The sequence below is a fragment of the Leptopilina heterotoma genome, unplaced genomic scaffold (genome assembly GCF_015476425.1).
Source record: "Leptopilina heterotoma isolate Lh14 unplaced genomic scaffold, ASM1547642v1 Lhet_14, whole genome shotgun sequence".
Taxonomy (NCBI): domain Eukaryota; kingdom Metazoa; phylum Arthropoda; class Insecta; order Hymenoptera; family Figitidae; genus Leptopilina; species Leptopilina heterotoma.
Genome location: NW_025110859.1, coordinates 639,061 through 657,672, shown reverse-complemented (window position 1 = coordinate 657,672; position 18,612 = coordinate 639,061). Strand labels below are relative to the sequence as shown.

General features: G+C 29.6%; 1 protein-coding gene across 3 annotated transcripts in view; it reads left to right on the top strand.

Moving 5' to 3' along the window:
* Positions 1-18,612, top strand: part of LOC122497912 (serine/threonine-protein kinase MARK2-like) — a 101,418-nt gene that overhangs the window by 27,217 nt on the left and 55,589 nt on the right. For 2 of the 3 annotated variants that reach the window (XM_043605331.1, XM_043605330.1), the window contains exon 2: positions 1,751-2,757. The exons of the other annotated variant lie outside the window; for it this stretch is intronic. In XM_043605331.1, the coding sequence (XP_043461266.1) occupies positions 2,257-2,757 (501 nt within the window). In that variant the 5' untranslated portion in view covers positions 1,751-2,256. The remainder of the gene's footprint in view (positions 1-1,750; positions 2,758-18,612) is intronic. 3 annotated transcript variants of the gene reach the window in all.

Sequence of the window (18,612 nt, the reverse complement as noted above, 5' to 3'; positions counted from 1 at the left end):
TTCTCAACAACTATTAAAATAATGAGAACTTAAAAATAATTTTGTGGTTGGTGTATTACAGAGAAAAAGCTGTTTCTACAAGCCCTCGAGAAATGAAGCAAATGTTAATTAAAAGCTATTCTCCTGAAAAAAGGATATAACATTGCCGATTTTTCTCCAAGGTGAAAATGTTTTAATTCTAACAATACAGCTAGGAAATTTTAGGTCTTTTTTAGTTTAAATTTTTGCTGAAATATTTAATTAATTAGATATTTTTGCCACTTTTCTTCTAGATTAAGAAATACTAAGATTTAGATCTATTAGATTTTTATTTTTTCGTAAATTGAGAACCAAATGAATTGGTATTTGTAGTGGAGAAAGTAATCTTTTATAGTATGATTAGACAAAAAGAATTTTGTCAAAGAATGGGTAACATTTGCCAATAATTGGGTGGAATATTTGCAATTCTTATGGTAATTAGTTTGGATGGTAGACTCCAAGAATAGTAATGATAATAATAGTAAAAATCGATATTAACCACAGGCTGCTATATTTATATTTAAAAACTAAACTTTAATGTCGAATGTGTTATATCAATTCAATGAAATTTTAAAGGCTTTAGATTTGACGTCATTATCAGCTCCTGCAATTCACATCTTATTTTCAATAGAAAAAAAAGCTTTTATCATTTCAAAAATGTCAGAGTTCGAATTAAATTTTAATTCTATTTTGATAAATGTCACTGTTCAAGTTATGGAATTTATTGTCTCCATTCTCTCCTCGTTTGAAATTCTATTTTGTGAGAATTGTCTAGCAGGATGATCTTTATTGTTTTGATGAGTATTTATTTGTAAAGATGCTTTTTTGAAAACTTGTTTTGTGAACTGTTTTGTAAACACTAGGGGAATATTTCTTGTAAATATTGTGACTAATTTTTGTAAATGTGATTCTGTTTAACTTGTTCATATGAGAAAATGTTTCATTGTAAGCAAATGATCAGGATCCAAATTTCTAATCTCTGTATAATATGTGTCATATATTGTCTTGTAGTCGACATAATAGGAAGAGCCGTTAGTATAAAATCTAAACATGATATGCCATTGTGGGATAACGGTGATTGACGTCATATCTAAAGAAGAGCACGTGGTTTGAAACTAAGCACTTGTACAATTCTATAATATGTCCCAAGCCGCAAAATGTCGAGAAAAACACGAGATCTCTCCTCTCTTTGTCTGTGTCACTTCGATTCAATATAATCAAGTTGTCTGCGTCGTGTGTGTTTCGTTGAGTTTCGTTTCATTTAAATACGAGCTCTCCGGGGAGGAATTGACCTTTGACGATATAACGCTCATTGCTTTGCATGGCGTTATTAACGTTGCGTAAGTAGTTTGTCGCGATCCCCTGGGGATTGTTATACCATCCTAAGCTCTCTCGCTAATTCACTTGTGAACGGTCAACCATTCGCTTAACAGCTTTTTCTAATGCGAAACATTTTTTCGTATTTTGCATTTCATTCACATTTTGGTACTTTATTTAATGCTTCAAAAATACTTGGTTTCATTTAAATGAAATTGTTTGTGCTTCGGTTGTAGGTTAAGTAATCGAATATTAAAGTGAAGTTATCAGGGAGTTGTGTCATTTAACTTAGATTTAACGTAGATTATCCCCTGCAAGTATAACATGCCACTGACATGTCAATGTTTCTAAAGCAGATCAAAAACCATGAGTCTGTATTTTAAAGTGAAAATTAGAAGAAGATTGTCTATTTCAGAAGATTAATAATTTGGTGCCGGAAATTGAAATATAATAAGGAGACAAGAAAAAGAGAGCACAGTGAATTGGAGAAAAGGAAGAACACTAAGATGGAAGCTGGTCTTACACTTAGATGTTGTTAAGTGTTACGCTTGTGAATCGAAAGATCTGTGTTAGGTAGAGGCGCATTCCTCTGTCCATGAAACATCGTCAGTGTTTCAATTCTAACTGTACTACCTGAAAAGGTCGACTCTAGAAACCCGGGCGGTGCTCGAGAATTCCATTTGGAGATGTAACACTTTGGCGAAAAATATAGATATCAAAGGAGGAAAAGAATACTAAAAAGAAAATTGCAACAGAGTATTAATTTTCCGAATATTTTCGTGTTTCTTCGCAAGGTCGAAGGGAGTAGAGAAAATTTCGGAGCTAAGCTCCATTAAAGCCGTCACCACGGAGTTCATTAGAAGATCGTTTAGATATCCAAAGTCATCGCGGATAGCTCCGAACGTTGACAACGTGGCTGGAATGTATGTGATGGAATCGGGTGGCCACAAAGTGGCACCCGCACCCACTAAAGTGAAAAGAGTCGACTATAAAACACCACCTGAAGGAGGTGGCGGCGGTGGTGGCGTCGAGAGGGGTGGCGGTGGAACACACATTGCAGCAACGGTTAAGAATACTGTTCGAAGATTACTGAGAAGAACAAAGAGTCATCGGGATCCGCCTTCAACTTACGCACCGATTATGACTGCGACTAATACAACACCAGTAGCGGCAGCAACTACAACAAACTCGAGTGGCAACACGACGACGAACACGACGACGAACACAACAACAACAACAATGGCGAATAACAATACCATTGCTTTGAGAGTCGCGAGGAATTACGATGGTGTTCAAGTAAGGAGGTCGCAACCACCGCAAACACCTCCGCCACCTCCGTCGCAAGTTCAGACAACGAGGATTATGAGGTCGGAACGAAAACAATACAAAGACAACCAGTGCAGGAGGCGACCGAAAATGAAGGTAAGGACAATGATAAAATTATTGTCGCATGGACAAATTAGATGATGATGTCTTGGGAAATTCTCTTTTTTTCTTTCAATCAATCGAAACTGAAATCCATTTTAATTTTTGACTTGATCTTCTATTAATACTTGACTTCTGTCGCATTTCTTTGGCTTGAAATTGATTTCATTTAAGAGCAATTGAATGAAAGATATAATTATTTCGTCCAAGTATTCAGCTCCTCAATTCTATTATTCAATTGTGATTAGTTGAATGGATTTTTAGCGATGAAATGAAATTCATTGAGTCCAGTGTTACTGTATATGACTAACATTGTTGAAATATCAATATTTACACAGAAAAAGATATAAAGTTACTTCTACAATTTAACGTAACTATTTCATTTATGCATTTGTTTACTATTTTTCTATTTCATATTTTTTATTTCTAAAATTTGTAAACAGTATAGTTTTTACTTAATAGTAAAAGTTACTTAATTACGTTTTTTCCGTAAACAAATAATTTATACAAATTAGAGAAAAATTAATTTTACGTTTTTAACATATATAATAATGAAATTGAATATTTAAAAAATAGAAACAAAAATGATGCGAGTAAAAAATAGTAAAAAATAATTTTATATGTTTTTTTTAATACTTAAAATTTGTTTAAGATTTGCCAAATCAAGTTTTCTCTGAAAATAAAATTTATTTAACTTATAATGCAATGGAAAAAGATTTAATTTTTAGAGATGTAATTAAATTTTTTGAATTCACTGGAGTGTTTAGCTCTTTTGTCATTATTTGCGTGTCGTATGATTAATTTAAAATTCAAATTGACCATGAAAAGAAAAACGCAAGATGTGAATAGCAATAAAATTTTAATGGAATAATGTAATTTACTTAAATGCTTTCAGAAAATTTCAATGCGTCGAAACTAAAAAATTCCATTAGACACTTTTAACTTTATTTTTTCATTAGATAATTTTAACTAATTAAGATTAATTAAGATTAATTAATTTAAGAAACACACTGAAAAAAATGGATTTGATTCAAATAAACAATTTCTTGTCTATTATCAAATAAATATTTATTTGTATCAATTAATTTTTACTTATGTCTATTAAAAGGTATTTGCTTTAAATACTGAAATTATTAGATCAAATACAATTTATTTGATAATAGACAAATTTTGGTTTAAAATTCTTCGTAACTTTAAAATAATAATTATAGAAAGTGAATTTATCATTCGGCAGTTATATATTAAAGGTGAAGAAGCTATCAATTTTCCGAATCAATTTTTAACAAACAAATTAAATATCTTAAATAAATCTCTATAAGCTCATGGGTTTCATATGTATCGACAGCACATTTAAAATAATAAATTTATAGTAAAAATAGAAAAATTTGCGTTGTGTACTAATAATCTTACGGTATATACGGGACAGAAAAACGATCCCTCGGAAATGTACAAATTGTGTCGTCATCTTCGCGATTAATAAATGCAGGTCAGCTTTTAACGCGTGTCACAATTACTCCAATGAATACACAGTTCATGAAAATTGGTTCTCATATTTAACTATATAGAAAGAATTTTTCACTTCATATATTTTTTTAATATTCGATCCTAGTTGATAAAAAAATCTAAGTCTAAAAATTATTTATTAACAGTATTTCAATAATTTTGTCTCTCATCTTTTAAAAAAGGTTATTGACTTCTTGAAATACAATTGAGAGAAATTCAATTGATCATTAAAGTACTAAATGACATTCAGAAAAGAATTATTTTTTTCTGAAATAATTACAGACTTGATTATGTAATAAAATTAAGACTTCTCTTTTTTTGTCGAAGGTATCAATTATATGAAGAAATATTTTATTGTAATTTTATTGATGTCATAGTAAAATTATTTTCATTGATATAAACATTCTGTCATTCTGAAATTATTTTTATCGCTATTTTTTACTGCATCATTTTTCAATTAGTTTCAATTTTTTTATATTTTATAAAGTAGAAATAAAAAGGATAATAAATGTATTTTATACTTTATAAAGTTATAAATAAAAAGTATAATAAATGTATTTTATACATTATAAAGTTGAAATAAGAGTACAATAAATTTTACATTTTTTTAAAGTGTGAGAAAAAGTAAAAAGGATAATTAAAAGGATTGAAAAAGTGATAAATTTTGTCAGTTTGTATTTTTATTTTTTTCAATTACAGCAGTTTTAAAATGAATTTATTTTTGTTGATTTAATACTTTTTTGGAATTTTTATTTATTGTGAGAAATGTAAAGTTATGTATTTTTATAAGAGAGAAGGGAGTGTTACGAAATACTGAATTAATGTTGCTCAGGTTTTTCCATAATCACTTCCTGATTACTTGGCGTGTTTAAGTTTCTATTATTCCCGAAAAACATGAATTTCATAGAATTTGAAATTGCCTTTTTTGAAAATGTGGCAAATTGACTTTTTTCCTCAAGGTTATCAAGTCGTGTGTTATTCATAATGTTGTATAGGAAAGAAAAAAAAATTATCAGGTATATTTCCTTTATGGTTATATTTAAAATTTCTTTTTAAAAGGTAATTTAGTTAATAGATCAGATAAAAGTTGTTTCTACGCAAAAAAATTCAGACCATTTGTCAGGACTTTCTAGAATCGAATACGTTATCAAAAGCTCTTAAAGTGGTTCAACCCTTAAAGTTTGTGCTTCGCGATATATTCGGTTTTCTACTCGATTTCCTCAATGAATAACTGCCGTGGGATATTATGCGAAAATTTTTTGAAAAATTCAGATAGATTTGGGGGAAGAATAGATTTTAGGGGAGACAGGAGAATTTTCTCTATTATTCTTAGAATCGAATTTGAATTGGGAAAAATGGAATTACTGTTTTTTCTGCTTTAAAATTTATAGAATATATATTTGTTTCCTCTTAATGATCGGAACTTGCAGAATGACGCATACGTAATCATTTATGAGTCATAGGTTGCTTCGAAATTATATTTTTAACAGTGAAATAGTTATTCTGTGGAAGTATTTTTTAATTGTATTTTTGAAGTTGTAGTTTTTAACTTGAAAAAGTAAATATGTTGAGTAAATTAGGAAACAAAAGAGGCACAAGATGTTGTTAGCCACCCGTTACATTGAATGTAGGATACTTATTTTCTGTGTGAAAGAACAATGAATTCTTTTTATGGCAATATACAAGAAATGTTTCTCTGTCACGGACACCTGCTCTATCAATAAACATATTGTCCATTTAAAGGATTTCTGTGACAGAATATGAAATTCCTCAATTCGTAATTTTTTTTTATCTACAGTTGTATTGTCTTTCGTGCATTTTTTTTCGATTAAGTCGTAAAAATCTTTATCTTTAGTGGGAAAGTATTAAGTAATTTTTATTCAAAAGTTTTGTAGTGTGAATTTTTTTTCTTGGAAAAGTTTCTTTTTCCTGGAGTAGAATATAGATATCTTGGGAGTTGAATATCTTGAGATTTTTGTTTCGTTTTTCCCATTTTTTAAAGACATTTTGTTTTAGTTGGAAATGATTGATTATTGTTGCATCCAAAGTAAAGAACAATTATTATAATAACACATTCATAAGGTTGTCAAAAGAACAATGGAATTACTATCCTCAAATTGCTGTTATTGTCACGAGTATTGCACAATACTTTTAACCAAGTTCAACTCCCCTGCACACTTTGAGTGGAAAAAAAGCAATTATTGCTCTATCATAAATTTATTGCCTACCTAGTTGTGTAACTTCTTATCATAATTTTTATTGTAGTGAAATCAGACATTTTGGGGAGGGAAATAATGTTGAAGGGGGAGTTATTTTAATGTTAAATTTTTTTTTTGAGTCCACATTTTTTTTGGTCTTATTGGATTAAAAAGCCATTTGGTATAGTTCAATTCAGAAGGGAATAGGGAAATTTAAATTTCTAGTATTTTTCAAAGAATGGTGAAATGGTTTTTTTTAGCAAATGATGAAATACGAGTGGATATGAAATAGAAACGACGTGACTGTAAAATTTGTGGCGAAAAAAATAGTTGAAACTTTAGTGGAACGTGCCTGTAACATATAAAGCTTCGTGTTTTTTGTTCCAATAGGAGACATATAGTCATTTGGGGATTAGCTAGTTGAGTCGAATACAACAGATCTCCGGTTCGGTTTTGCCTTCTGCTTTCGCTCGTTACGAAAGCTTCATTTCACGAATGAATCACGGAGTCGTCTCAACGAATCACGTACATTCTGAAATCGACCCCAGCAAAATGCGAGGCAAAATGTTGTAGTGTCTGCCGCATAATACCGGGTTTTCACCAAGTTTCCTTTCACTAACAGCAGCACACCTATGCTCTCTATAACCAATACCTTTAATGCATTTTGTGACTCTCAAATATATATATATATATATATATAAACACACGACAGTGCAGTCAATGCGCTTCGAAACAAAACTGCAAAGAGTTTTATGATTATCCACAGACAGCATCCATTTGAAACATTAATCTTTCTATCTCGGGCTAGTCGTAATGAAGAGCACTTCAGTACTGTAGTTTCATGTTCGATGATATTGGATTTTTGCAGTTTATTGCGCAAATGTACTTTATAATTCTTCATTACCCTTTGTGTCCGTGTAAAATGTGAAAAATGCGAAATTTACGATCATTCGAAATACATTAATATTCAATTGATAATTGCATTAATTTCACGTGAAGTATTTCTGCAGTAGTCAAGTATTTCAAAGTAGTGGTTTAATGGAGATTACAAAAATTAATTTACACAATCGTTTATAGTAGTCTATGAAGGTGCAATTTCGCCGTTGAAACTAGAAGAACAAATTAAACAATATTAGTTATTGCTGTTTGTAGTTGAAGCCAATCTTAAGTTCTGCTGTTAGTATTGTTACAGCCGATCTTAATTTCTGCTGTTGGTAGTTGATTCCAATTTTAAGTTCTGCTGTTTATAGTTTAGGCCGATCTTAGTTTTTGCTGTTGGAGCTTAAAATCGATTTTAGTTGTTCTTGTCGATAGTTTAAGATTACATAGTTCCTCAACTAAGAAGGAGTTTACACCGTAAGCCTTAAATATAAGCCTCCGCGCGCATAAACGGATATACCTCCAGGAGCATATATTTGCGCCTGCGCGAACACGTGGTCAAGGCAAACTCTTTCACAACACAGCTGCAGGCAAACACTTTGCGCAGACGCAAGTATATCCTCATGGAGGCAAATCCGTTTATGCTCGCGGAGGCTTATATTTAAGGCTTACGGTGTAAACTCCTTCTACATAAACTAACGAAGAAATTAAGGATTAGCATCAAAAGGTATAGAATAAGAATAACATCCTTTTTGAATAAATTAACGAAGAAATTAAGAAATAGCATCAAAAGGTATTTGATGCTATTCCTTAATTTCTTCGTTAATTTCTTTCTCTGGACCTTAGTTTCCGCTATCGGTTTTTGAAGTCGATTATTACTTGCTAATACTATTTGTATTAGTTTACTCAGTTTCTCAATAAATAACTCTGATGTTGTTTCTTAATTTCTTTCTAGTCTGAATTAATCTATTGTTGACTTTCGTTTCAAGTAACGTGACAGAAGTATTTTGTTGAAGTTGAACTGTCAGACTTCAGGGGCGCATGATTATTCCTTAAATGTCATTTTACCGAAATGTCATTTTACCGAACTGCACTTTTGCGAATAGTCAATTATGCGAAAATCCAATTTTGCGAAATGCCACTTTTGCGAATTGTCATTTTTTCGAAAAGCTATTTTTGCGAATTGTCATTTTTGCGAATCGCCATTTTTACGAATTGTAATTTTTTCGAAAAGTCATTTTTGCGAATTGTCATTTTTGAGAAATGTCATTTTTGCGAATTGTCACTTTTGCGAATCACCATTTTAACGAATTGCCATTTTTGCGAAAAATCATTTTTGCGAATTGTCAATTTTCCGAAAAGTTATTTTTGCGAATCGCCATTTTTACGAATTGTAAATTTTCCGAAAAGTCATTTTTGCGAAAAATACAATAGAAAACTTTTAGGTCTATAAATTCACTATTGTATTTTTCGCAAAAATGACAATTCGCAAAAATGACTTTTCAGAAAATTGACAATTCGTAAAAATGTCGATTTGCAAAAATGACAATTCGTAAAAATGACTTTTCGCAAAAATGACTATTCGCAAAAATGACAATTCGTATAAATGGCTATTCGTAAAAATGGCGATTTGCAAAAGTGACAATTCGCAAAAATGTAATTTCTTTAAAATGACCATTCGCAAAAATGGCAATTCGTAAAAATGACTTTTCGCAAAAATGGCTTTTCGCAAAAATGACATTTCACAAAAATGTCTTTTCGTAAAAATGACAATTCGCAAAAATAAGTTTTCGAAAAATTGACAAATCGTATAAATGACGATTCGCAAAAATGACTTTTCAGAAAATTGACAATTCGTAAAAATGTCCATTCGCAAAAATGACAATTCGCAAAAGTAATATTTCGCAAAATTGGCTTCTCGCAAAAATGAATATTCGCAAAAGTGCAGTTCGGTAAAATGACATTTCGGAAAAATGACATTTGGGGAATAATCATGCGTCCCCTCGTATAATATCTCCCGCACGAGGTCCTCCCAAGGTTAAAACCAATTTGAAAAGCTGAAGCAAAAAAATCCATTTATGAATCATGAAAGAAAAAAAATGGTTGGATTATTCGCTAACCTGGGAATTAGAAATGGGGAAGCTTATTGGTATCCGGATCAAATCGCGCTCATATAACTCCAAAACTGGACTGCGGTTTTTCTGTGATTTCATTTCCCAATAGGGCATCGTGAAATTTATTGCTGATTAGTTTTTCCGTCGAATGGTTATAGAGAAAATTGTGATTTTATACAGTGGATGAAAATTTGTTTTTATCAATATGTACTTTAATACTTTTGAAATTGTTGTTTGTCATTTTTTACTATTACTATTTGCAATTAAAAAATGGTAAATTTGTATTTTATAAAAAAATTTCTAATTTTTGGAAAGACTTAAAAGTCGAATTAAAAATTGATTTTGTTTTATTGCAAATCTAAATATATATATATATATATATATATATATATATGTTTCACAATTCTTTGAGTATTCTTGCAGTGTCGAGGTCAAAAGTGGATCAGGAGTACGTTTCCACTTGATATGATAAACGGAGATATCATGTCACCGATTAACGCGCTCGCATATTATGACCTCGTGAATTCTTTCGTACCAATTCACTCATCCCGAGTTTTTTTTTTTTAATCATTTATACTTTGTTTTGACTTTCTTATTAGAAGGTGCTTGCAATTCTTCTGTGAAATCTGATTCATTGGCCAAGTTCAAGTTTAGCGTCATTCTTCAAAAAAGTGTGATTTAAGTGATTTAAAACAAAAAAATGTGTTTCGTACTTTGATAGAAGAAAAAATCGTTAATCTGTGTAGTAAAAAGCTTCAGTTTGAAAATAGACTTCGAAGAAATAGAAACGCGACGAAATAGTGACAAAGCATTTCTTGTCGCACATGCATCAAGAAGCTCACGTGCGACTTGATTAATTAAAATTGAACACAATATTTGAAAAAGAATTTATGATAATAATATATAAATTTCTATTTTAGAAGGTGGGGGATAAAGATTAGTTATTGGCGCCTCGTGTCTCTAGTTTTGCATACTCATACAAAAGACATATAGTATACAAATTTGATAAGACTTTTGCGACCTTAATGAGTGTGCAAACAAAGACAAGGTGTGTGTTGGAAATGGAAATTTTTACTGCTTCAAATGGAACAATTTCTGTCTTATATGTAACATAAGATATATATGTTTAACATAAGAGAATGCTTCTCTGTTTTTGAAGTGAAATTTACGAAACAACCTTATAGTTCTTTTGTAGAGCATTTTCTGTACTCTCTCGTCTTGTGTAATTAGTGCATCGCTAATATGTACAAAGAGTCTTGAAACGTTAATCCACTCGAGTGTGGTTCTTTTAATATATATATACATATACACAGTATTCCTAACGGTACACCTACACAACCGTAATTTTTCTCAGTCCTAAATGAGGAACGAGACCTAAATGCGGTTGTAATGACGTGCCGAGGGAGTAAAATTAGATTTCATGATCATTGGTGCAAGCAGGAAGTTAACAATGTTATTCAACAATGAGAAATCTTTTTGGTAATCCGATAATCTTGACGTTCGGTGACAAAGTTACCATTAGTTTCTTGCTTTGATTTGTAGGATTGTACTGATTCTAAAATCGAAAATCGAAATTATTTTATTAATTGTTGTACATGACATTTAATGTGGTAGATGTTTGTCATAGTCCATAATTAAGAGTGCGGAAAATATAAATTAATGATGATATACATATAACGTAACGTGTTTTTGATTTTGCAAAAATGTTTAAAGAGTCAGATTACTTGGGATTTATGAAGAATCACGTGGTCCTGAATTAATGTTTGTGCGACTAGCTTTGATGATTGTGACTTGAGCATTCATTTCCAAGTTGCACATACAACTTGGATAAATGAAGGTTAATTTTCATATTAATTTATTTGAAATGCAAAGACTGAATGCTTCCTCAATGCGCTCAATGTTATCTGTCGATTTTCTTCTTTTATAATTTTTTCAAACATATCTAACGAAACTTTTTGAAAAACATAATATGCATTCTCCGACTGAACGGAATACCAACCGGAATAGGATTGAAAGTATAATGTGTATGAATGGTTTAGAAAGGTCATAATGTGCGGCTTAATGTCGCAACATAAACTAGAAACGTTATTATATTCTCTCTGTGTGTTGAAGTTTTTAAAAGTAATTCATCTGTTGGAAATATGCTACTCTAGTTGTATATATTCACGTTTGTCGAGTGCGCGCGTGTAGGTTACGGTCAAGCTTTTAAACAAACGCAGGACAATTATTTACAAAGCATGCAATCGCGCTGCAAACACTCGCTATTCGAACAAAGGCAAGGTCACTGAAACTAAAACGTGCTTAGAATCAAGTAATTCTCTTTCGCGACGACAGTCTCCAAAAAGTAATAAGGTTTTCTTTTCAAGCCTGCCGCAAAATTTTTTTACCATCATTTGAAATTCGTATCACGTTTTATAATCCTCCCTCGCCTATCGTTCAAACCTCGGTTCAAACGGAAAGCATTTTAATGACTTTGAGCTTTTCTTTGAGCTCCTAATTAATATGAAACGTATTGTTTCTGTATTAGATGTAGGCGCAGCAGCTGCTTCTATCACCGATTTATTTCTTTCTCATAGAAGCAAATTTTAATTCTCTCTTATTGCAAGAATCAAAAAATAATTCTAGGTAATTTTAATTCTTTGAAAAAAAATGTAATTTAATGTTTCGATGCTAAATGTAATTTAACTATTTAAGTGAAAGCAATTTACATCAATTCAATTAAATATAATTCAAATTGAATCGATTTGAATCACAGTCCCCAATAAATGGATTTATTAGATGGGAATATTCGAATAATTGTATAAATTAAGGTTTAAATTTCATGGATCGTGCAAGATTGTAACATATTTTCAGTAGTGTGTTGAGAAATGTTGTGGACATGAGTTATGAACTTATCCGTTTTTAATGCCTCTTAAATCGAAAACTATCGTGTTACAGTTAAAAAGGGAAAATCCTTCTCGAGTAACGGAAATTTAATAAAACCAGAAGGATTATTATTAGAGGAACAATATTTTGAGTAATTTGATATTATTCTGTTTCCATTTGCTGCCGATGCGAGAGAGTTTAAAAATAATGAAAAGATTATTGTAATATTATAAATCAGAGGGGAGGAGAGATCATCATCATCATTTTAAGAGCGAATATGTGTGCCAAGATTCGTTAGATTCTAACTTTACGACCCAGCAGCTAATAAACGACGATGTAATTCGGTTTCTGTGTCAGGACCTCTTTAAGCCTTTTATTGATTTGAAACAATGTGTTTACGATTCAGGTGAAAATGAAGGAAGTCTTCGAATATTTATTAATGATATTAAGTGTGGGAGAAAATGTTTTTTCCCCATTTCTTTTTTTTTTGCATTGTTTTGTTTTCTCTTTGAAAAATTGAATAGTAGATAACTATTACAAAATAATTATTACTTTACTTTATTTTTATACCACAGTTTTCTGTAAAGTATCAAATTGATGCCTAAAATTTGGGTCAATTTTTTATTTGATCCACATTTTTTGGTATCAGTTCGTTGCAATTTGATACTTTTAAGTGAACAGTGACTTTATTATGATATTTTGTTGTTATTATTGATAAAAGAAGTTTATTTTATACTTAATTATTATAATAATAATATTCGGATGCTTTGTTCAATATTTGAAATTGCCTTTTTTCGAAACAATGAAATATTCCTTTCCTTCTCGTACCGAAGAATGGGAGTGATTTGAAACAATAGAAAAATTGTTTCTTTCTTTAAATGTATTTTAATGTAATTGTTAGCCATTTTATAAGAAAAATGAATTTGTTACATATTGCTCATGCAGACTTATATGTCTTGTACTGCATAATCAATCTGGCTTCTTGTGTCGATTTTCAAGGCTTTTTCAGCAGTATTCATCATCTATTGGTTTATTGTAGAAAAAGAGTCAGAGTTTGAATAATTGACATATAATTAGATGAGACATATCGCAAATAAAAAGCGTAATTTTCTCATAATTTTCATTATTATTAGTGCGGCGGGGAAGTATATGATTTTCACGTCACAAGGAAGCAAAAAAAAAGAAAAAAAGAAAAACCAGGAATAGAAAGTTTAAACTTTTTTCTCTTTTGACAAATTATCCTTTTAATTAAAAAATTTATAAATTCCAAATTTTGAAAATTTGAAGAAATCTCTGCCTAATTCTATTTTGTCCATTTAGTCGTTTTTTTGTTTGCTTTTGTTTTGTTTCTTTTTTTGTTTCTATTTGTTTGCGTTTAATTTAAATTAAAAAAAACTTGCAAGTGTGCGTTTTAGAAATCGTCGAAAGAACTGACACACACGCCATTTATTTAATACCAAGTTGAAGTCCACAACATTGATCAACGAAAAAAAATTATTCACTTAGTAAATTAATTAAAAATAACGCAGTAATATTGACACAAAAATATTTAGAAAAAAAATTGATGTTTATATTTTGATAATAATTATTTTACAATTAAATAGTAAATTAAAAATAATACTTGAATGCATTAAATAAATTTTTTTCGTTGACAAACGTTGTGGACTTCAATTTTGTTATTTAATCGTGTAAATGGAAAACTTGGTCTTTATTACATTGTTAGTCAGTGCGGAAAGGAAGGAGAAAAAAAATCGAGTTTGTTTCTTGCTTCTTTTTTTTTGGTTTAACAAAGTAAAAATACGTTCTCACGTGTGACAATCGACATCGACAGTTACGAAAACTTTTTAAAAAACTCATCAGTAGCAATGAGAGAAGTCTCTTTAAACATTTAGTTAGTTAAGAATTAATTTTTTTAATATACAAAATATTGTCGTGAAAAAGAATTCAAATTTTGCAAGAGAAAAAAATTTTTGTTTATTTGAACACTTGAAATTTTGGGGAAATGCAAATAAAAATATTTGTCGCGAGTGAGAAAAATTTCAAAATTTGCGAAAGAAAAAATTTTTTTTGTTAATTTTTGAAAAAGTTGGATTGCAAATTAACCTGCGGTTGATAATAATGTAAAAGTCAATAAGAGTTAAGACTCGTTCCGTCCGATGGCGTTGGCTAGTCGATTGAAGGAAAAGTGAAAGAAACTCGTTTATCGTTTAATGGAAAAAACAATTATTGCTTCTTAGATAAGTATTATCGTGGACGTTTGTGTTCAATTTCAAGTCAATAGATGGCGATCGATTGAAGGCCTAATTTCTCAATTATCAATAAAATTATTGAAAGAAAATTTTTCGAAAAATTTTTCTATTTTTAAAATTGTAAGAAAAGTTTTTCAAATAAATACAGTCAACTCTCGATAAGACAAAGCGCAATAACTCAAATTTTTCGGTAAGTCAAAGTAATTCTTGGGTCCCGTTCATTCCTTATAGGCATTATTAACATTTGACAACTCAAACTTTTCGATAACTCAAAGTTTTTTCGGTCTCCCTTCGAGTTTGTCTTTCTTCGGGCAATTTTTTCCTCTTTCTTGAAGAAAAAAAAGAAGAAGAAGTTGACTTAGGAAAATAATAATAGGCTTCGTTGAAGATGATCTTTAATTGAAATTGTTATTGGTGTAACTGTCAACTTCCGGTGAGGAAGTCCATATCGATTCTGATTACTCGCCTGACCGGGTTCAGTTTACCAACTAGAGATCTTGGCAATTTCGTCATAGAGGATTTACGGTGTGACGAACCCACGATTTACAATCGGAAAAAAATAAAATTGAAAAAAATAGAAGTTGGTGAATAGTCAAGCTTGGAGATTTACTCGTGTAGGTTGAGGGTTCACGCCTACCTCTTTATAAAATGAAATTTCTATAAAGAGACAGGAACTCTGAATCTCTAAAAGAAAAAGGGTGTGTGCGTCATTTCTGAAGAATATTGTCAAAAAAAAATGTTTTTTATTTTATATAGGAATTGAAAATTAGCTATTCTTCAAGTTTTTCCCTTCTTGGCAATTTTTTCTCGCAGTGGAAAAAATAGTATTCTTTTGGAGTTATTATTTTGGTTTACTACTGATCTGAATTATTCTTAGCTGAGAGTTAATTAGTCTTTTTTTAATTAGTTGAAAATAACTAATTTCGTAGCAAAAAGTAATTTACTGATTTTTCTGTTCACTATACTTTTTAGTTACTTTTCTATTTGGCAAAAGAAAAAAATATTTCATTTAATAATTTATTGTTTGATTTATTCGATCACTAAAGTTAGCGTCGAAGATGAGTGTCGAGAAAAATTTTTGTCGAATTTAAAATAAATTTATTTAAATAAAAATTATTTGATTCAAGTAAATATTTATTTGAGTGAAATGAATATTTATCTGACTCGAGTAAATATTTATTAGTTAAAAATGTTACTTGACTTTTTGCCTTCTAATTATGAAAAAATAACTGTTATTATAAATTGATTGATCGAAATAGAAATTTACTTGGTAATTTATACTTTTAATTTAATATCATTAAAAATGAATTTAAATAAAAAAAATAGTCATTTTTGGTATGGAATTAAATATTTTCTTTCATACACCTATAGAAAAAAAGTTTTCGATTTTCATCTTTATTTTTTAAAATGAGAAACTAATAATTCAAAGTTTTAGAGAAGATAAGTGAGAAGTGAAATTTTAATAAGTTAAAATGTGGGACTTTCATATTTTATAGCTCGAGGGATTCATTGGCTATACTTAATATTTTTTTTAGTACAGAGTGTAAAGATAAAAAAAAATTCATTCATTATTTATACTTGATTGTAAATTCGTTTATCTGTAAATTTAACTCTTCTGTTGCGGATGTAAAAAAAATTATCAGCAAATCTTTTCGTATTCCTAATTATTTGAAACAATTAATTCATACTTCGATTAATTAATTATTTTATTTACTCTCTAAATTTTAATTAGTAAGTTTTACTAATATTTAGTCATTTCTACTAATTTATTAGTGAAATTTACTGTGAATTAATTTAAGTTATATATAAATATTTTTTACTGTTTTTTATTAATTAAGCAAGCGAATTAGATTGTTTTAAATAAATTATAACAATAGATCATTATTTCTCTTAATTTGAATTACATGCGCGAAAGTAAAATTCAAAAATAGTATATAAATTTTTTTTTTTGCTTTTTATTATTTAAGTATTTATTTGTAGATTAAATTTTAGAAATTAAAGTTCAAATTAAAGTTTGGAAATTGAAGTTTTTATTTAAAATTTAGAGATTGTAGTTTTAAATAAAAATTTCGTAATTACAGTACCGGCCAAAATTGCCAGTCCACCCATTTTTGAAGGAATGAAAAAAATTTTTTAACATAAAATTTATGAAAACTCAAATTTTTTTTGGTTTATATTTTGAAAGACGATAAAATTTTGAAAAGAATAAGACTTCATAGAAGTCATTTGACAAATATTTTTTCAAGATATTCTTAAAAAATCGTCATTTTCAATGTTTTACAAAAATTTGAATAACTTCTAAAATAATGAACGCTTTTTAATAATCTTAAGCTTATTTTAAAGACCATTTTCTACGGAATAAGAATTACTTATAGGCATTAACCTGTAATTTTTTTCTTGGAATAAGCATGACGCCAAAGTTGGACAAAAAAATTAGAAAAATTTGAAATAAATTTTTTGTACTAAAAACTATTCTAGAACATACCTATATATATAAAACATGATATGGTGTAGATTTTTCAAGAAAATTTAATAAAAAAATATGTTTGAATTTCAAAAATTATTTTTTTTTAATAATATTATTTCAAATTTTTTGAATTTTTTTTGTCCAACTTTGACGTCATGCTTATTCTAAGTAAAAAATTACAGGTTAATGCCTATAAGTAATTCTTATTCCGTAGAAAATGACCTTTAAAATAAGCCTAAGATTACACAGGTCAACAAAGAAAGACTTACTTTTTTTATGAGATAGCGGAATGGTTTCCTATGTATTTTTGGACGCTGAACACGATCCCGACTTCCAAAATTGCCCATCACGTCAGGATTTTGAGAAAAGTGGGGGTAAAGACCCCAAAAACGCTTTTTTGAGGAATTTCAACATTTATTTTCTCTTTAACCTGACGTGCTAGAGACTTCCACAAGGTCTTAAATTAAAGCTTATAATGTGCACTAAAAGACCAATATCCATAAAATAAAAAAAAATAAAATTTTTTTTCAAAAAATGGGATTGAAGACACCAAAAATTTGTGTTTTTGGATTGCTTTAATAAACTTCTTGCAATCGCTTGGATTCGCTTGAAAATTGTTATTTCAGGGTTTTTGGGGTCGCTGATTACGACTCCGCCATTTTTAATTTTTGCAAACTAATATCGGATTCGTAATCAGCGACCCCAAAAACCCCAAGTAACCATTTTCAAACGAATCCAAGCAATTGCAAAAAGTCTATTAAAGCAATCCAAAAACACACATTTTTGGTGTCTTCAACCCCATTTTTTGAAAAAAAATTTAATTTTTTTTTATTTTATGGATATGGGTCTTGTAGTGCACATTACAAGCTTTAATTTAAGACCTTGTGGAAGTCTCTAGCACGTCAGGTTAAAGAGAAAATAAATGTTGAAATTCCTCAAAAAAGCGTTTTTGGGGTCTTTACCCCCACTTTTCTCAAAATCCTGACGTGATGGGCAATTTTGGAAGTCGGGATCGTGTTCAGCGTCCAAAAATACATAGGAAACCATTCCGCTATCTCATAAAAAAAAGTAAGTCTTTTTTTGTTGACCTGTGTTATTAAAAAGCGTTCATTATTTTAGAAGTTATTCAAATTTTTGTAAAACATTGAAAATGACGATTTTTAAGAATATCTTCTACAAATTTTGGCCAAATGACTTCTGTAAGGTCTTATTCTTTTCAAAATTTTATCGTCTTTCAAAATATAAACAAAAAAAAATTTTAGTTTTCATGAATTTTATGTTAAAAAATTTTTTTCATTCCTTTAAAAATGGGTGGACTGACAATTTCGGACGGTACTATAAAGTTTTGAATTAAAATTTATAAATTAAAGTTTCAAATTAAAATTAAGAAATTAAAGTTTTAAATTAAAATTTATTCGGCACTGAACCTTTTTTTTGTTTCGAGAAATTTTCGTTTAATTGTTTCGCTTGAGAAATCTCCCCGTGAAAGATTGATGTCTAAAAGGATTTCAATAGGTACGAAATGGACCAGTTGATGGTGAGAGCATGGCTTCTGGTATTTTGTATACGGTCCTTGA